General features: G+C 40.4%; 1 protein-coding gene across 1 annotated transcript in view; it reads right to left on the bottom strand.

Annotated features, from left to right (window-relative positions):
* msh5 (mutS homolog 5) overlaps window positions 1-21386 on the bottom strand; it is a 129844-nt gene extending 108458 nt beyond the window's left edge. Inside the window, exons 1-6 of the mRNA XM_076281318.1 lie at window positions 21297-21386; window positions 19172-19292; window positions 19008-19088; window positions 14690-14743; window positions 11950-12071; window positions 11094-11203 (exon numbers count right to left, since the gene is read on the bottom strand). Coding sequence (XP_076137433.1) covers window positions 11094-11203; window positions 11950-12071; window positions 14690-14743; window positions 19008-19088; window positions 19172-19292; window positions 21297-21386 — 578 coding nt within the window. The remainder of the gene's footprint in view (window positions 1-11093; window positions 11204-11949; window positions 12072-14689; window positions 14744-19007; window positions 19089-19171; window positions 19293-21296) is intronic.
* Between the last annotated feature and the right edge of the window lie 239 nt (window positions 21387-21625).

Genomic DNA, 21625 nt, shown 5'->3' with positions numbered 1-21625 from the left:
GTCAAAAGTTGCATGACCCTCCCTTGCCTGCTAGAAATTGTTCAATGACCCTCCGACAGAATTGTTAAAAAAGACATGACCCTCCCCTTGCCGTCTTCCGCCCGCGCTGCTTTGCGCCACAGCCACACACTGTGATAACGTTCTTAAATCAATCTTTCGTGAGCTTGCATGCTACCAGTCCTTCCTTTTCAAATGTGTTGCGCCTGTTTGCACAATTTCACAAATAATCATATGTGATTAATAATATGACAAATAATCCCTGTGCATGGGGACCGAAACAATGCATGCCAACTTTTTCCGTGTTTATCACGTATTTTAACTTTCCCCCGCTGTCTTGCCGTAGAATAGGCTATCCCAGATTTTAATACTCTCATAACAACCCTGCCATCGGGCCTGTCTCTGTGTTGCCCTGTTGCTACCCCTTGCCATTCCAACGAAACAGATGTGTTCAAATCATCGTTTTCCTTGCTTGAATGTCATAAACATACAACTTTAGACAGCAGAATTACGCATAGGCTACTTGGAACATAACACATTGACAAAGGACAGATGTATCGTAACACCCCCAATTATCACCACTTTTGTTCAGAAATTCTAAAACAACGATGTTTTTTAACACTTCAAAATAACATTTGCTAAATTAACCTTACATTTTTCAGTAGCCATAGGTGTGTAGATTTGAACAAAATCTGGTTTGGTTCTTAACGGCACATGGACGGTTAGACCGAGAATTCTTGTCGTGAAATTAAAATTCCACTGGAGCTCCAAGCGGTTGTGTACACGCAGCCTTACAACACTGTTTACAGCTCTTTGAGTCACGGTAAAATGTCATTTTTGGTACATAGCTAATTTAGATACACCTATGGTGTGGGTGGTTGCGTCTCTTTAGGAGTCCGCTGTCTTGGTTTGTATAGAAATGGATATAAGTGACACATACACGCAAGACGGTGGAAATACGGGACCGACGGTAATAGGGGGAGTTCCGATATGTTGCTAGTGACAAAATATTAACTTTCAGTGTTTTACGATGTCTTTGTCATGGGGAAGTGTTTTTCCCCATGCATTTATTCTAGGCTACTACAGTGACTGCCGTGAGAGAAGCGGGTTCTGTGTTTTGTTCATGTCAGTGACTGACGCGAGAGAAGCGGTGTCTGTGTTGTGTTGCATTGCGTTGCGTTAATTTATTTTCATTGGGCATACCGTGCCGTGCCGTTCACAGCTCTTCAGTTCAGTTTTTTGAAACAATGAGTGCAGGAAGCGCGTTTGTATGGTTATATTGCTTGACGGGGGGATCCCAAGCAGCTTTCAGCCATAAGGCTACTTTGAGAACATTTCAATTCACCCGACACTAATATTCAAAATGTTGACAACTTTGATTCGACGACCGGTTTGATTCCCATTTTTTTTTTCACGGACCGTGGGGGGGGGGATATTGGGGGTTCGGGGGTTCCATGTTCCATATGTGTTGTGCATGCATTACTTGAAAAGAACTAGCTCCAGTTATGTATGAACAGTGAAGGTAACAAACTCTTAAAAACGTGAAAAATGTGAACTTGAAGAAGTGAAAATGTAACAATATGAACTATGAAAATTGAACAACTTGAAGCTACATCTATCAAGTGTGAACATGCTTAACAAAATATGGGAACAAAACATGGGAACTAAACATGCATTATGAATATAATCAGTGGGAGCCCTGTGCTTGTTCCCTGCAACAAGACAGTTACATCCTCAGTGTGTTTGAAATGTCCAGTCGATTGCGCAATTTGGTTTTAGTTGCAGTCATTGCAGAAAACCCGGCCTCGCATAGATACGTGGTGGGAAATGGTAGCAACGTTTTCAGCGCTTTTACGGCTATCTCGGGATATTCTGCTTTGGTTTTGATCCAAAAACCCGCCAGAGAGGTTTCCTCATACACACTCTTAAGACCACCGTCATTTGCAATTTCGATCAACTGCTCTTCCTCCTGCGCTGACATGTTAGGACTATTCGGGATATTGACAAATGGGTTGCGGACCCACTCATTGGTTTGCCGTGGATCTTTGGAGAATGGGAAGTAGCCTAACGCTCAAACTCATTTGAAAGCGCAACAAGGTAATCGCGCACCAGCTGCAAGAGAAAGGGCCCTGCCTCAGTCTCTCCCAAAACCCCCACTACTGTTTGGAACATATCAAATACACCCCGTCCCCATTCGTCCCCACAAATCAAGCTTGGCTTTAAATGCAGCGACTTTATCTGCCAGTTTAAATACAGTCGTCATTCTCCCCTGGAGTGACAGGTTGAGGTCATTAAGCAACCCAAATATGCCACATAGGTAAGCGAGTTTTGACACCCAGTCCTCATCACTAAAATGTGCAGCTAACGGTGACTTTTTTTCTGTAAGAAATCTCTGCAGCGGCTCTCGCAACTTAAACACCCTGGCCAGTGTCTGCTAAAGATGCTTGTTTTTTGATGCTCATTCTAGCAGTTTAGCTAACTTCGTGTGACACTACCGTTAGCCAAGAACTGATCAAGTGAAGTGAGCTGACCTGAGGCTGCGCAGCGCTGAAGGCAATATGTAAAGTGTTGAAGGCGGGACAGACGTAAGAAAATAGACCTGGCAAAATGCAAACATGTGTGCAATCAAACAACTGCATATAGGCCTATGACATGTAAAAACGTGACATTATTGCGAATTAAATTGAGTTTAGTTTGCATGCATTTTTTTTAAACTCATGTCGTAGGCTACGGCCCGGTTAGGAATGTACCGGCCGCGGCCCGGTGTTTGGGGACCGCTGCCTTAGATGGCAGGAAAAATCTTCAGCCTATTAACTGACCACCCGATTCACGTTGGCTGGGGGGGAAGGGGGGCCATCAGACATTTGTGACCAGTTAATTCGGCCCTGCCCCCAACAAATCACACCTTCCCACCTCTGACAGCTTAAAAGAACTCACACCTATTCACAAACCTGCGGCATTTTGCCGTGTTTTGAAATCCTATGCAGCTTTCAATAGTGAGGAAGCAATTTTGCATTGTAGGCATAACTAACATGCAATAACGCCACCAACAACAACTAAAACTAGGCTAATCATTGTCAAAATGTAAATTAAATGTAACATTATTGTGCATCAAATTAAAATGTTCTCTTTTGCAAACGTAGGCATAGTAACAGAATAATTTAATCAATCCGTATGTTTCATTAGGCTACTAGGCTATTTGTTTTGCCTTACTCATTATTCATTTAGGCTAGGCCTTTTTATTCAGTTATTAATCATCTTCCTTCTCACTACTTGTGTAGCGCACGCATTCTCCGACCTGTCACCTGTCACTCATCATCGGAAGGGAGGTGTTTGGAATCATTCCCGCGTTACAATCGTCAGCCAATCAAGGTGGTCACTTCAGTCAAGCTCGTGCATGAGTAATGACGTCATCTATAGCAACGAAGACTCACTCCTAGTTTAGGAGTTGTCTGAAAGGCTTTGTGAATAACTTTTAAGAGAAAACTCCAAGCTAAAATCTTTTAGTGCGATTTAGGAGTAGCCTACTCCTAGTGGTAAGATAAAAGCCTTTGTGAATAGCCTACGGCCCCAGTTATTCATCATCTTCCGTCCTTGTGTAGCGCACGCATTCTGAGACCTGTCACCTGTCACTCATTATCGTAAGGGAGGTGTTTGGAATCATGCCCGCGTTACAATCATCAGCCAATCAAGGTGGTCACGCTTGCCCATTTACACAAATGAATGGTCGAATATTACTGATGATCATTGTTATTTAAGAACATGCAGTGTGCGTAGGGCACCAAAAACATCTTGCTCGTAAAAAAGCATCATACCGCACATTGTGGCGGGTCTGTTATTTACTGTAGGCTGCGCAAACCACAGGGCAAGCCTGCATTCGAGGCCTTCTGTTGAAGACTTTTATATAAAGCCTGCGCTAACAGTAATCCTCCTGCCCCTGATAGGCCTACCACAGCTGTGGATATGTGTGGAATGTTCAAGTAATAACACAATCCAATGTGTGTCTCAATTGTCCCCCGCTGACCAGACCACCTCACACATTTCTCTAGATTTTGCAACGAATTTACATGACACAATGCCATAAAATATGCCAGTTTTAGGACACAGAATAATGTTTGTAATGATACCAGTTAGGCCTACGTTTAACAGTAACAAGTGTAATGAGCTATTCATTGTCGAAGGTGCATGGTCAAGTGAAATTCTTACTTTGGAAAACAAACATTTGCCGATATCATCGCCGATCATCAGAATATTGCTCTGGACTGCAGGTAACTTGTTAACCCAGTGGTTCTCAAACTTTTATTTAATTCCCCACTTTGATCAAGGGGCATTACTGATGATAGTGGAGATAACGTGTTATCCCGAGGCCTTTGCCAGTCAGCATCTCCGACGGTAGCATCTCCGACGGTAGTCTACCCTATTAAAAATAGGCTATACGTTTTCGATGTCCCAAACGGAGAGACATAGGCTACTTTATTGTTTTTAACGATCTCTATGCTACTCACAAAAATGTAGGCATGGGGACATGATGAAGTAGGCTATCCAACTGTCGTGTGTTAAATTATTGTGATTACGAGCCAGTGGTTTTCAAACATGCGTGACTCGGACATCTAACTAAATGCAACAGGCTCATATCTTCCTCGCATTCGCAAAATGAGGACCAGTGTTTTGTCAAATTGCAAATAGCTATTCGTTTTAACGAATTTTTATGATAGTAGCCTATGCTTTTTGTATAGGCTACTATCTTAATCTTGGAATATCGGGAGGGAAGTGGCGCGTCTGCAGTCAGCCAAATATGAATGTAATTCTGCGGCATAAAGCAGATGTATTTGTTTATTGTACAGAAACAGAAAAATAAAAATGACATGTCAAGCAGTCAACTGACTACATTGCAGTCAAGAAGTAGGGTAAATTAAGACACTGTTTTGATTTGCGTAGTTGCATTGCCCCCAACACTGACAATAACATAGCAGATTTCGATTTTCGCTACCACCGTGTAGTCAAGCCTTAAGCCATACCCAAGTAGCCTTAATCGAGGTAATGTTTAATTATGCATGATTTATTTTGTTATTGAATTCGTAGGCTGGGATTCCTCTCGGTAACAATTATGTTTGGTAGACTCCTGCTTTTTCAGAAGGGGCGGCAGTCAGGCTACTGACAGAGCGATGTACAGTGGCAGAGCGACGCACAGTGGCTGAAAGTGGTACTAAAGCTTCACGCAGCTTCACACCTCGTAATGCGCGACTGAAGTGGCCATTTGAAAGCGATGCCCACTGTAACTGGACACATAGTAGCCATAAATATTTAGAATTCTACCGGGAATGTTAATGAAGACGAAGGAGTGAATAGTGGCAAGCTGAGGCAAGCCGAAGGCTGCCAACGAGGGCCCAACACTAATTGTAAAGCAATCCTATGCGGCTACAGGAGCTTCCAATCACGAGGAAACAATTTTTCATTGTAGGCATAACTAACTGATGCAATAACGCCACCAAAAACAACCAAAACTAGGCAACATGTAAATTAAATGTAACGTTATTGTGAATCAAATTAAAATGTTCTCCTCTTTGCAAACGTAGGCATAGGCTATGGTGACATAATTTAATCATGTTACGAAGATACTGCATCAATCCGTATGTTTCATTAGGCTACTAGGCTATTTGTTTTGCCTTACTCTTGATTCATTTAGGCTAGGCCTTTTTATTCAGTTATTCATCATCTTCCGTCCTTGTGTAGCGCATGCATTCTCGTAAAAAATCATCATACCGCATATTGTGGCGGGTCTGTTATTTAGCCTACTTATTGTAGGCTGTGCAAACCACAGGCCTTTATTTTGGGCAAGCATGCATTCGAGGCAGGCCTTTATTTCATAAGGCTTCTGTTGAAGAATTTTATATAAAGCCTGCGCTAACAGTTGTCCTCCTGCCCCCGCTACCACAGCTGTGTGAGCGCGTCCCTGGATAGTGTGGCATGCTCACGCGTTATGTCTCCTTCTTGCAAACTTGACTATAGCGAAACCATTAATGAAAGCAAAGCCACTATTTACATGTAGGATGGATGTAGGAAAACCAAAATACCCGCCCTCTACAATAAAGTATTCATATGTTACTTTTAATACCAAGGTCAGCTACAAAATAAAAATGTGTTAACCCATTCGCGCTGGATGCTGCATGACGCAACATTGACCCTCCCGCTGGATGCTGCGTAGCGCAGCATGCTTTTTATTTCATGTTTCTAGGTGCTACAGAGGCTTAGATATTACTTAAATATCTAAAATTAAAATAAATTTTGGTAGACGTTGACAATTTTTTGTATGTTTTCAGAAAACCCTCAGGAAATAAGGTTATTACAGTGCATGAAAATGCACTGTACTGTTCTTCCTAGGCAACTTCTACTTCTTATTATTATTATTCCGCTTACCACTTTTTCCGCACGCAATTTCTCTTGAACAGTTTAACTTAGAAACTTCATTCAAACTTTGTAACGTAGGTCTTCAAACAGATCGGGTTGCTATGTCTTTTCAACTTTGAAACTTTTATACTTTTTAAACTATTAAAGAAGAACTTTTTAAAAATCCCCATAGACTTAACATAGCTGATTATGACATCATAATACGGCCATTAAGCAATTGGAATCCTATGGCAGGTGTTCAGGCCACCTGCAGCCTCAGTGGAAATGAAGCAGTCAAATAAAACAGATGTCTATAGCACAAGTTAAATATTTAAATATACCATAAATACAAATAAAGTCAGAAATATGACCCGTTATTCCGAATAAAGCACAAACAAGTTGCATTGATTTCAGCTGTGCGCCGCCATCTTTGTTTTCAGAAAATGATGACATCACAAGAATGGTTGGTACAACATTCTATGCTGTTTACACAGCGGCTGTCATAGCCTCACAGTTAGCTTACTGCCTCAACAAAATGGATATGGACGAATGGGATAGACCCACCAATGAGGACAGGCATCCAATTGCCTATGCTTTTGAGCCAGTAAGAGCAGTGGGAGTTTTAGTGCCCCCCACAGAGCCTGACTATGGAGGAGAAATAGATGATCGAGAGAGAGGTGTATCTGAGCGCACAGAAATCCATCGGTGGTGCTTATGTGGGGGTTGTGTCCCTAAGTTCACTGACATGGCACACATGGAGAGTGTCTGCTGCCAGGAAATGAACCTGGGACATCTCATCCAAAATAACAGATATATCACGTCCAATCCTACGTGCCAAATGCTATCATTAAAGCGAGACGTTGGAGGTCGCAATGCGGTCGCTGAGGGACATCCGAGCCGAAACACTGGAACGCCCAAAAAACAGCAGTTAACCAACTAACACACTCTTGATAGGTTGTGCGGAGGGGGTAGGCTAGGGGACTACACTGATCACCTGAGACTACACTAATTTTTACACCCATACTCAGTTGTTCTGCAATGTATTATCATGGTAGAAGCTGCGATACAGTACTAGCATAGCATAACATAACAAGCACATACTGTAACTAGCATAGCATGAACCCTAAAATCTATGGTTGCTACAAGCGGCACATCCGTGGATTTATTTACTTAAAGTGAACAGCTTGTTATTTTATGTCAGCTTACATAAACAAATAAAAACTCAGACGCCTAGCCTACAGTCCATAAACAACGTCTACCCACAAAACCATGCCTGTCACAATCACAGACCTATGCTACTACAGAGTAGCCTACACAAGTCAGACGTAGGCTAGTGTACCCACAACAGGTTCTCACCAGGTTCGCAAGTCTCTGCAAATAGTTTCCACTACTACTTGAGCGAAACAAATGCAATCAACGATACTACTCAATCACAAAAAGAAACATCTTACTCACACATGAGAAGTTCGCTCCCCCGAGTTTATTCACCAATTCATCAACGATGCAACTGCATTTTCAGGTCGCGGTAATCCACAAGTTATGCAGAACATCCAAACACATTATTGCAACTGAAGTTAAATCTAATTAAGTATTGTCTCTGATAGCCCTACAGGCTACATTACAGCGGCCCTTGTTCTTGTACAAACACAAAAACAAACATCAACATAATTTGCGTAGGCATATTGAAATAAAGTGAACGTCCGCTAATGGATAAAATATCCACGAACAAACGCTAACCATTCTGATGACGTAGCGCCTGTATTTTTAAAACATGGCCGCGCCCTAGTGGCGAAAGTCGTTATTGACATGTCATTTTCCAGTGAAACTACTTGAATATCGGGTTTAATGAAAATCCATGTATCTTCAAAAATGAAAAAGCAACCAAAAAATGGTCACAGTTCTCACTGCTTCATTTCCACTTTAAGCATACAATCTGGGTCAATTAAGACTACACATCCTATTCAACTGTTTCCTCTGCCCAAAACTGTTTCAAAATAAAAGTCCTCACTACAATGTAACCCATTAAACTACTGAACATTTTACATTCAACTTTTAAACGGTCTACTTTTAAACTATCATTAAACTATCTATCTATTAAACTAGCTGTCTATCAACAACTTTTAAACTATCTACATTCAACTTTTAAACTATATAGATTCAACTTTTAAACAGTCTACTTTTAAACTATTATTAAACTATCTATTAAACTAGCTGTGTATCAACAACTTTTAACTTGTCATCACCTATGTCAACACTTCTCATCAACTATGACTCCTACCCACTGTAGCTAGTTAGCATGGTTAGCATGTTAGCATTGCTAACAGTGTTAGCATTTTTAGCAAAACTGCTAAAAATGATTTGCTAGGTTAGCTAAGTCACATGGGTAGCATAGTTAGCATGCTAGTTAGCATAACTATTAAAAATGATTAGCTAGGTTAGCATAGTTAACATGTTAGCATGCTAATTAGCATAGCTAACATAACTACTAAAAATGATTAGCTAGGTTAGCTAAGTCACATTGTTAACATAGTTAGCATTGTTAGCATGCTAATTAACATAGTTAGCATAACTACTAAAAATGATAAGCTAGGTTAGCTAAGTCACATGGTTAACATAGTTAACATGTTAGCATTGCTAGCATAGTTAGCATGTTTAGCAAAACTACTAGAAAATGTTAGCATAGTTAACATTGCTAACATAGTTAGCATGTTTAGCAAAACTGCTAGAAAATGTTAGCATAGTTAACATTGCTAACATAGTTAGCATGTTTAGCAAAACTGCTAGAAAATGTTAGCTAAGTAACATGGTTAGCATGTTAGCATTGCTAACACTACTATAAAACATTAGTTAAGTAGCATGGTTAGCATAGTTAAAAATCTTAGCATAACTGCTAGCAAACATTAGAGCCATTCCAACTTTCAGTTATCGTCAAATATCTACTTATACACAGCCTTTAAACTATTTGAATATCAACATTCATTAAACTTCCAGTCTGTCAACAACTTTTAAACTATTTACCTTCAACTTTTAAACGGTCTACTTTTAAACTATCATTAAACTATCTATTAAACTAGCTGTCTATCAACAACTTTTAAACTATCTACTGTCTATCAACAACTTTTAAACTATCTACATTCAGCTTTTAAACAGTCTACTTTTAAACTATCAACTTTTATTAAGCTATGCAACCACCATGTCTATCCTAGCATCACCGTAGTAACCATCTCTGTATTATCTGTTTTAACTATACATGATATTTTACATCACAACTTTAGCATTTTCATGCACTGGTAATTCCTTGGAATTGCATTTCTAGTTTAGTCTAGAATGCCATAGGATTCTATAGGCGTTTTTAGCAGGCATTTTAGGAGTAAATGGGTTAAGCACTATACACACATACTTACCAAAAAATAAAAAATAAAAACAAGTGTGGGCTTTTTTTTTAGAAACATTTGGTTGCGCCACCTGGCATTTTTTGGGTGATGAAATTGCAAGTACAGTCTAAAAATACAGTCTATTTGTCAATGACCCATATACCACCAGCACCATCACAACTTCACATTTGCCACCAACACCAACCAAGCGCACCTTCCTTCCTCCATTATTTTTATAACCACCAACCACCACTGGTCAGTAATGGTATGTGCACACAACCTGAATGAAGAAATAGACACTTATATTATCTTGAATTTAAAAACTAATACTGTTAAAGTTTCTCCTTAGCCTCCTTTTTTTGTATTTAGCGCTAGAGTTTTCTGTAACCCAACTGCTGGTTTAGTGGTTGAGGACAGATTATTTGAGCTTGTTGAAAACTCATATTTTTCCAACACTTCTGTCCAGCAGTACTAGAAAAAGGGTGACCTTTTCATGTGACCTTTATAATAAACTAAGCCACAATCAACGGTACAGTGCTGCAATTCAGGCCGTTGGCATTGGCTATAAACTGGACCAACTTATCACTGGGGCCTGTGTCATGAGGTTAGAGAGAAATGTAGTCACTGTTACATTAACTTGCCAACTATCACAAGGCAATAGTTCACTGTCAAATTGACTTAGCAATGTACAGATACAGATATGTACAGATATGAATGACAGCACACTAGTACAACTGCTTAAAATGACAAATCATTCAGTCAGGGTGCAATGACACCTACGCCTACACCTATCATTCACCTGCTGAAATTTAACAGTCCATAAACTAAAACCTGGGCGGAATGGCCTATGTTCTGGTTCAAACAAACATAACATCCGCACATCCAAAAGTAGGTGCTATATAAAAAAGTAATACCGTAAAAAATAACAAGAAATATCCGCACACTAGCTCCCTTTTTTTCTTCTGTTTATTAGGTACACCGTATACGTAACGTTTCGAGCATTAAGCTCTTCAGACTCGAAGGCTCGAAACGTTATGTATGGTGTAACTAATAAATAGAGGAAAAAAGGGGAGCTAGTGTGCGGATATTCCTTGTTATTTTTTTCTATGTTCTGTTTCATAAATGATTACTCGAGTTGAAGTTTTATTCAGGGCAAACACATTTAAAGGTCTTTCAGCAGCCAAGCAACAATTCCTCAGTGGAGCATCTTAGTCATGGACTGGAATTTGAGGTCACCAAAGTAGTGATTATTACAAGACATTTCAAAAGCACCCCTCCTCTGATTTTTTACAAATCGCACCTTGGATACATTGATTAACAATGTTTCTTACTTACAGTGTGTACATGCGGAACTGCAGAATGGGCACACCCACACTGCTATCTTCAAGCTCAACACCCACTCTACGTCTGTCTAGACACTTCAAAAGAGCACCTACTGTCCGCAGCTATCAAAAAGAGGGGGTGAGAAAGACAGAGACAATCAAGGCATCGGTTTTTAAAGGAACACGCCAACATTTTGGGAAATTAGCTTATTCGCAATCTCCCCAGTTAGATATGATGATACATAGCATTCTCTTCTCTGTGTGTGCAGTAACTCAGTCTGACGCACCCACCATTAGCCTAGCTTAGCATAGCTCATTCAGGTGGGCAGAACCAACTAGCCTATCTCCCAAAAGTGACAAAAGAATTCCAACATTGTCCTTTTTACATGTTGTGCCTAGTATAATTACAATGTCTACAAATCCCAATGTAAATTCTCATTCAGGTGAAGCACTTGGGATATGCAGAAGTAACACAGGAACTTTGTAGGTGTTGCGTGCAAATCACTTCGCCCAAATAGCAGTACAGTACTTTGCATGAATGAGAACACGGAACAAGTTCCAAGTGTTGATCATCTGTGCATTACAGTCAACCTCTCTTGGTGAAGGGCATACATGCAGACTGTCTTGTCATATACTGTATATTCTTATATTTTGGGGCTTTTTCACCTATGAGGGAGAGAGATGGGGAGTGGGAAATGACCATCAGGCCAAGCTCGAAACTAGCTTTATATGGGTACTGAGCCCATTCGTGGTAGAGGAAGCATACGCTACTGCTGTGCTGTGGGCTCCCACTGTTTTATCATATTTCAACATGAAAAATAGTATCTTAAAACATTAAGATGTGACATTGATAATACACAGAGTCTTACCATAAGGACAGAGTCAAAGCTGAGACAGGAGGAGAGAAAGGACATTTTCTCCTTCTCTGTCATGGCAGGGGAAAGGAAGGGTAGGTTTGCTGCCAGTAGTCTCTGTTTTCCAACTTCAGGTCCTAAAAGAAGAGATGGTATAGGGTGGCACTACTTCTAAAGCATTTTGATCAACAACAGGTTGTTTTAAACTGGAAATAAACTGCCGTGACTTCTGAACTCTCCTTTCTTATTGACTTCTCCCAAGAACTCGGAAGGCCATCCGAACTCTGAACTCACAGTATACTGACTTTGCACTCATTCACTCCTCAGCACTCATGACCCCCCCCCCCCCCATACACACACACACCTACATTACTTTTAGCACTTTTACATCCCTCTCCCTATGCTACAGACCTTTTATTTATTTTCTTATTTCATCACACGTCAAAACACACACACACACACACACACATCTGACTTTCTCCAACTTTTGCACATCTCCATAGAACTTTTTATTTATTATTTTTGATTTCTCCTCCATCTACCATTTATCTACCCATGTCCTTGATTGCCTAGCCTTTCTGCCCCCCCACCCCCCCCCCCATCCCCAACACACACACACAAAAAACACACACACTTACATCATCACTGTCATCACCACACATACATACAGCACACTGCTTGCTACAGTAAGCCTCCTCTACATACTTGCTGCACACTGCCCCCCCCTCCCTACATACACGGCACATTGTCTTCAGGATCTTCTCCAACACACATCCTCTACATACTTACAGTACATTGCCCCCACCTACCCACACACACACTGCACACACACACACACAGTCACTGCTCCACTCCCCTCCCGCCCACACACACATCTTCACTGTCATTACTCACATACATCATACATACAGTACTCTGCTTGCAATAGTAAGTCCCTTCACAATACTTGCAGTACACTGCCCCCCCTCTCCCCTACATACACAGCACATTATTTCATCAGGAAGCTTCTCTAACACACATCCCCAACATACTTACAGCACACTGCACCCCCCCCCCCCCCCCCAAAACACAGCACATTGTCTCATGAGGAAGCTTCTCCAACACACATATTGCACACTGCCCTCTCCACACATACACAGCACACTATCCCATCTCCCTTGTCATCCCCCCAACACACACACCAAGACCCCTGGCAGTTGGGTTAGCCCCTTGAGCCGTGGATCTGCCCAAGGTTTCTTTCTTGGTAAGGGAGTTTTTCCTTGCCCCTGTTGCTCTTGGGTGCTCCTTGTTGGTGCCCCCACCCCCAATCCTCCCCCACCTTTCTTATGCAGCCCTTGCCACTTAATCTACTAAACCCCTCTTCTACTGCACTTTTTACCCCCCCCCCCCCCATAAATGCACAAATAGGCTGACACCAGACATAATTTCACTGCATTTCTTACTTCCAGTAACTATATGCATGTGACAATAAACTTCCTTGTATCCTTGTAACTCCCTTCTCTCGTTGCCTTTTCCACAACGTCAGCAAATACTAACCATACTAAAGGTGTCTGCACCTGCTCATGTTACACCATATCCTAACTGCATGCGATACCATCACTTGTTATCAATGACTGTCTTTGGCTGCTTTGATGCATTCGTTCTTGTCCTCAAACTGCCATAGACACTTCTTAGTAGGCTTCTGCCTGATCCTCCTGCTGCAGGCAGGCACTGAAAGCCCTCCTGGTCGGCTGAATGGCGAATTTTACTTTTAAATAATTCCCAGTCGGCTCAGTTGACATGGAATTAAAATATCACAAAGCACTTCAAATTTAAGCTATAATCTATAAACTAAGCATTGTTTACACTCCTACACTTTTTCAACTGAACAGAGTGTATTTAATGGAAATATGGATTATTTCTGTTTGTTATGTACTTCATTATGCTGTAGGCCTAGGCTACATTTTGCACATCTCAATTCCTTATGTTCAACTGAACTCAAAGTTGAATGAATATATGGAGCATGTTTTGTTTGTTATGCCCTAAATGCTGTAGCATTTATTTCAGTTTTAAGCAAGCTATATTTCTGAAGACATTGTGTTGCCTCAGGCCCGTTGCACATCTCATAAAGTAAATTTTCCTTCAAATCATGTGAATAAAACATAATAAAATTAGAGACCCACTGATATGGAATTTTAGGACCGATAACAATAACCGATATGTATTCGTCTGTTGTGGTCATAAATACGATAACCGATAATATTACTCTTGAAAAAAAAATTGTGAAAAATGAATTGGGGACAGCATATAATAAGCATCATGTAATAATATATGGCGGCCGATATATCGTGCATCCCTAGATAAAATATGTGATTAATCGCCATTAATTATAGAAGTTCAGCGATTATTAATCAAGATAAAAAAAAGGAACCGTTTGATAGCCCTAATTACAGTGTTTTCAACGGACCTTTCCGTCCAGTCAATCATAGTATTAACCAATCTGATAGTCCAACCCGGCCCCAAATGTGGCACGGACGCTGCAGCCACCTGCACCACATCTCCCGCATTAATCCCATAATTTTGACTAATTTTGATACCTGAGATTGCTGATATCAGTGCACCAGATGTGGCATTGCAGGTTCTCCCTTGACAAATATGTGACAAAAATCTATAAATACCCATGTGTCTGAGTATGACTGTTCTTCGGTGTAGAAAATGTGCTCAGTGATATTTACACTCTTATTTAATGACACTGCCCGCCATTGTCCCAACTCACCAAAGTCAGAATTAAGGTAAACAACCACCTCAGGTTTATAATCTGGGTTACACCCTGTTGGACAGACATCATGAACATCAGATATATTAACATGATATGCATTTCCATTAGTTTTATCTTGTCCTATCCACTTGTTTCAACATTATTTGTCAATTGCAAATTTAACCTGTGGATAGTTTCACAATTAGGGCATGCAAACTTTACCCACATGTCTGTGTTAGTAAAATATAGGATTCTGTTTGGTAATGTATTGATGAACAGCATCTGGAAAACTGAAAAAAGTGCAGAAATGCCACGACAATGGGCACTATTCAACATAGCATAATTACATAGTTTAGGGCCATATTCTCCCATGCACGTAAACATAGGCTATAATTCCATCAATCAGAGATTTGACATCAATCTGTTAGATTCATTGGTTGAATATATTTAGCGGAGGAATTTCCTCAGATATACAACCATCAAATAGTGGGGCGCTGGTAACGTAGTGGTTAAGGAGGAAGGCTAAAATGCAATAGCCAGAGTGCCAGTTAGATAGCCAGTTTTTTGCCTCTTAACAGACTCAAAATTAAAAATGTCTGTACAATATGAAGAGTCCTTACGTGACAAAACTATGCATTTTCTACTCATTAGCTGTTAAGAAACCGTCTAAATTCTAAGTTTGTACTGTCACATCTGCACACTACTCTGTTTGCCTTTTCCTGCAACAACTGATTTCCCACGATACTTAAGCGCGAGCTAGCTTTCAGTAGCGTGCAAGCTTAGGCATCATTTGGACCGTTTCCATGTAGTTACATAGTCATTATATGGTCATAACCTAATAACCTATTTTTGAGGGGAAATAAACGTCAAGTTTTCGTTGCATGAGCTCGACAACAGACTTTCTTGAGCTTTCCAGGAAGCGACTTATGGAAACTGAGGTATGTGACAGTACAAACTTTGAATTCAAACAGTTCTTCACACATAATGAACAGAAAATGCAAAGTTTTGTCACGTAAGGACTCTGTTCATAATGTACAGACCTTTTAATGACATTTCGAGTCTGTTAAGAGCATGGGCGTAGCACCAAATTCTGGGCCCTATGCACAAGTGGTGGCCATGGGCCCCCCCCAACCAACCAACCACCGGCTGTAAGCATGAAGCATGAGGTTCACAACTAACTACTATCTAATCACACATTGAATTAATCTAACAACTCTTATATGTACTGTATAACAGAAAATAATCTTATTACCCAAGACTTCACTGAATTTCTGTTTTATTTGAAGAATGTTTAAAAGCTAGAACATGAAATGAATGAAAACACTTTTGGCTGAGAGAACAGCTATCTATACAAATTGAACACTTTTGGCTGAGAGAACAGCTATCTATAGCTAACTGAGTATGATGCGTTTCACAAGTTAGCTTTGCTACTAATTTGACAGCCTTTCCTCATGAACCTATATAACATTGAGCCTACTAAGTTAAGCTATTAGCTCATAATAATTTTCGAATTAGTATAGGCTATTGAAATGTTGTGGTAGGCTATAAATCAGGCATCATGTTATTTCTAATTTTGTGTTAATGCTGTTTTAGCACTGATAATCGCGGATTCGCGGTGGTATTGAAGTGTTTTGTAACCTTCAGGGGTTCATTTCATTTGTAGACTATTGCTTTCACATTGGGCTCACCTTTCTTGGGAAAGAAGGCACTTCTTTCCCTCATTTCTTTTTTTCTCCCTTTCTTGCCTCTCTTTTCTTTTCTGGGAACCGGATTTAGCTTAGACTTAGACATCTTCACACCGTGACCGTCTGCATTGCCGCTTCGACAGAATGAACGTTACTTAAAAAATGCGCCTAGCAGGGGAAGGCGGACTGAACCATTTCGTGCAAGGGAGAGGGTGCCTGCCCTCAAACAATGTTGGCTTGGACACAATTTAATACATCAATCAACTGATGCATTTACCCGAAATATTTGCATCTATATTAGTTAATAACCTTTATTAAGATCTTTAAATTAAGGAAATTATTTATTATTAAGGAAAATAAAATTCAACTCCCTACCTGGGGCCCGGGTAATTTATTCCCACTTGTCCCCCCACTACGACGCCCTTGGTTAAGAGGCAAAAAAGGCATGTTTAGATGATGCCCCCAGACCTAGCATTGTAGCTCAATGGGAGTAGCAGACATGTTAACACATATTTTAACAATAACATTTCATCAGGATTTAATTTTTAGCCTAAAATAAACTGTTCACCCTGATTGTGAAACTACCACAGAACCATATGTTAGAATTATTAAAACTATATGGAGCACGTCACCACAAAATGAGTCGGTCAAAAAAGGTTACTGATATTTAAAATAAGGGGTCATTTGTTAAATCCGGTTCAGCCAATCCAGAGCAGTGGTAGCGTAGTGGTTAAGGAGTTGAGCTAGCATGTAGTAGCCTGAAAAAGTTGTGGGTTCAATTCCTGGCTTGTGGCCTTGAGCAAGGCAATTAACCCCAAGTTGCTCCAGGGGCAATGGCCCTTGTAATATAATTGACATTCTGTATTTGTCTTCAGATTTTGAGTGAAGATTGATGAGGAGCTCAGAAATTGTCCTCAGAAAAAACAGGTGTATGAACAAAAATCCACTTCAGACTCACTTCCGCATACACATTTACTATGTATCTAGGCTGTTACAGTGTAACATTTTGATGACTTTAAGAAATTAAGAAATGGCAAAAGAATTTTTCTGACCCACACTCTCTCAAATCACTATATCTTGCAGGGTTTCCCGCAGCACTTTGCAGTCAAGGCGGCCGCCTTGGCAAAACACGCCTGCCGTCTTAACTATGTCGTTAAAAAAAAAAAAAAGTAGTCCACCGTGTTACTCTGTCCTGTTTTCTCCCTTTCATTCCAAATCGTGACCAACGCCAGTCTCCCTTCTCCGCAGAACGCATTAAAAACCTGCCATGAATCGAAAAATAATCAGTTTTTATAATCTTTACATATGTGATATGCCTCCGAATCAGAGCTAAGTGAAATTTTCTATATCATAGTACCACCAAGAAATAAAAACTACTTTCACCCCTGAGTATGACTTATCAGTTTCCTTTCTAAATTATTTAGCTAACTCCATCCCCATCAACAAACTTAGGCTACTATGGCCAATATCTTTGAAATTTAACGGTCTTGGTTTTATTAGGAAGACATGAATTCTGGGTGGATTTGGGCATGCCTCAGACTTGTGGTGTGAGCGGAACAGAGCGGCCACTCCGGCCTCTAAATTAAAAAGCGCTCCGCACTCAAATTCCAACCATATTACACAAAAGTAGAAAATAATCTAAACTTCATTCACTCTCGGTGTATAGAACAGGACAGACTTGCGGAACAGGCTGCAGGGCAACAGTCTGACAGCCTGCAATGAAAGGCATATTCCACCATTTAGGGAAATACATTCATTTTCCACCTCCCCAGTTCATCCAGCTGTTCTCTGAGTCTGACAGTAGCACTTTTAGCTCCAGCTCATTGAATCAGATTAGACCGTTAGCATTTCTGCTATAAGCTCTAATCGGTCTAATCTGATTCAATGATAAAACTCAATTGTTTAACTCGAGGGGAGGTGGAAAATTAGTGTATTTCCCCAAATAGTCGAGTATCGCTTGAAGATAAGCAATAATGGCCCAATAGTAAAAGAGTGCAATTACCAAAAGGCCCTTGAAATGTTCTTTTTAAAGCCAAGAAGGATGGCTTGTAGCGATGCTATATATAGTTGTCAGCTCTGTCATAAGTAGTGACTGATCACATTTGCACATTTTGTTGTTTTGCACTTGTTCTATAGTTTGTAATAGTCTTTGTTAAAATTGCACAAATTACACAAATATTTTGAAATATTTGTATATTGTTGTAGCCTATAGTTTGTTTGGTGTTATCATTTTGTTAACTGTTAACTTAATATGGAGTGTTTAATAAGTACAGTAATTGTTAAATGTACAGTCTGTAGTGTATCGCACAAACAAGACGCCAGCAAACCATCCCACCCCCCCCCCCCACCCCCCCACCGGTCGGACCGGCACCATAACCCCCCCACCCCAGTCAGACGGCAACTGATACCAGACCCCCCCTCCCCTCTGGTCGGACGACCTACCACCTAACACATTTCCTACGGAAAACCCTGTCTTGGAATAAGCTTTTGCGACATAGGACTCATTTTGTCTTGACATGCCCCATATGAAGAGTGTTCCAAAACAGAATGGAGAATATTTGGGAAATATTACAAATAACAGTTCTCTATGGACACAAATTACTCCTGGTGTGAAAAACCCCAACAAAAAAACCCCAATGAAGATGACTTACCTAGATTTTTGATAAACTGAGCCATGCTATATTCTTGTTTGGCACTTGTGATGATTACCTTGGGACTGACTTCTTGTATCACTGGATTAAAACATGACATAGAAGTGGATTTTCTGCAAATTCCGGTATGATTGCATTCTACAACTTACACCTGGATCTTATACCTTTACTCAGTATCTGGAGGTTGTTATCAGCAACATCAGGCATGTAGTGCAGAACGTAGTCTCTGCTGTCATAAAAACTCAGCCCCACTTGTTCTTTCTGTGCTAGAACACTAAGATAGACCTGTCATTAAGAATAAAAAAAAAGGTAAGAGGTCAGTAATAAGGAAAGTGAATATTTGAATTAGAGATGCACCGATTGATCGGCTGGTGACCGGAATTGGACGATTTTCACGTGATCGGCCATGACCGGCAACCAGCCGGTCAGTCTGAGACATACCGATTTCATGGCGGTCAAATGCACTCGCGCGCCGCACTTGTAACAACACCCAGCTGAGTTTGCAAAGTTTGAAGAAGCTAGCAACCAGGCCAACACTCAGGGCTGGATGTACAAAGAAAGCGCTAATAAGCTACTGTTGTTCTATGCAGCGAACACTGTGCTTTGCCATATTGTGTGAAATTTACTAAGCTGTCACTTCATTAAGCTACGTAAACATGGCTCATCGCCGCCCGTCCCTGCCGCTAACTGCGTGCCCACAGCTGAACCACAAGCGCAGCTGAACGGAGATAACCGATTGCGACGTTAAAAAGAATCAAAATTTAGCGATCATAGGCTACATGAGGAGATGTCAACAAGCAGTGACATAAAGTAGCCCTAGTAGTTCTACACTTAAAAAAATACTCAAAGTATTTACTGCACGTAGACTAGGGCTATGCCTTAATACCATAGTCTAGCAGATTGGGAAGTGGATGTTGTGAAAGTGAACATACGATAGCCTTTTAGAAAGGCAAACAGTTCATAAAAAGTTAAAGTTGCTTTTGACAGCCTACAATGAAGAAAACTGATGCTCTGAATACTGAATCAGCTGTCTCTGAAAGTTTAGAATTGATTCATTTAACCGGAATTTGGATTTAAGTTTTTCACCGCAAAACAGACGTGCACTGTTTTCATATATGGTGGAGCACCTAATCAATCGCTATTAGCACTTCTCCTCCCGTGTTTGCCTGATAGCCTACTCCCACTTTTACCTCGCCCTCCCATAAATGCATCAATGCATCTGAAAATATGTTCAATGGTAGCATGTTAAAATGTATCATGAAAATTGTTTTTGTATTTTTAGTTGGATATTGGATGTGAGAAAAAAAAAATGGGTGTTCCATAACACTGCATTTAGGGCCTATATTAATAGTGTGTGAAATTAATGTCCCACACTGGGAAGCATTATAGTTTGATACTGCAGCGGAAGTGCATTATTGATAAGTTGATTACATTTCTATATTAACATGTTCTATTAACTCATTGAGTGCCAAAAACGTAATATTACATTTTTTCTTCCCATGCGTTGAGTGCCAAAAACGTAATATTACGTTTTTAGCTTTTTTTTTAATTACGAAACTAGACACTCTAACACACCTTATATGTGATTTTGGGAACTCTGTGATGAATGTAAATGAAATATATGACGATCGAAAACTCATGAAAACACACAATCTGGACATTTTATCTGGACATTTTATCATTAACACGGTTGCCGCTTTGGGTCGAATCAGTGACACATGCACGCCAGGTCAAAACCAGGCCATTTTCGTGGGCCTATCACTAGGTGACAGTCTCGCCAGGTCTTGCTGGTCACTTCCCGGAAAGTTTACACAAGTAAGTAACAGGCAACACTTCATATTTCATGAAAGACGTTATATCTCCATTTCTAGAAAAAAACAGTGATTTTGATGAAAACTAGCCACTGTTTAGCTTGGGATTTCTCAGGAACAGAGGTGTGTAGAAATACACGGTTTGCACCCACCGAGAGCTTAAAGTCTCACCTTTTAATCGAGCTATTGTATGTGTTCATAGCTATAACACAGAATATGCTGTGGCTGTACAAAAATCATCAACAATGGTCTAGATTGCTGGCACTCTAGGACAAAGCTCCCGAAAACAGCTTGGCATTCAATGAGTTAAAGAAAAGATAGAAAATAACTATTTGTGTGTGCTGTAAAGTGGTTAAAAGAAATGAAATCGGAATCGGCTAAAATCGGTATCGGCAGGTCAAACTCAATGAAAAATCGGAATCGGCCCAAAAAATTGCAATCTGTGCATCTCTAATATTAATAGGAACATGTATCTTACACCAGGAGATTCTTCTTCATCCTCATCTCCCTGAAAGCTTGTTGCTTGGGGAGTTATGACCCTTTCTTCAGCTCCAGTTGCTCCGTCCATATTACCCTGTCTTACAGCCAAAGATTGACATATTAACATTGAACAGTAGTGATCTACCAGGGGGTCGTTTCTAGAAAAGTTAGCAACGACGTTGCTCAACCACCGTGGTACAACACAACTTGCGACCAAACAACGACATTGTTACACCTGGTTCCAGAAAGCATAGACCTGTGTCGCAATTTGCTACCTCCGACGTTCGAACACCGTAGTTCCAACAACGTTGTTGATGATGCAGCGAT

This window comes from Alosa pseudoharengus, unplaced genomic scaffold (genome assembly GCF_046254945.1).
Source record: "Alosa pseudoharengus isolate Yale_2024_CS ecotype anadromous, Long Island Sound unplaced genomic scaffold, YU_APseudo_1.1 YU_APseudo_1.1_scf_12, whole genome shotgun sequence".
NCBI lineage: Eukaryota > Metazoa > Chordata > Actinopteri > Clupeiformes > Clupeidae > Alosa > Alosa pseudoharengus.
This window is presented reverse-complemented; position numbering and strand designations above follow the sequence as displayed.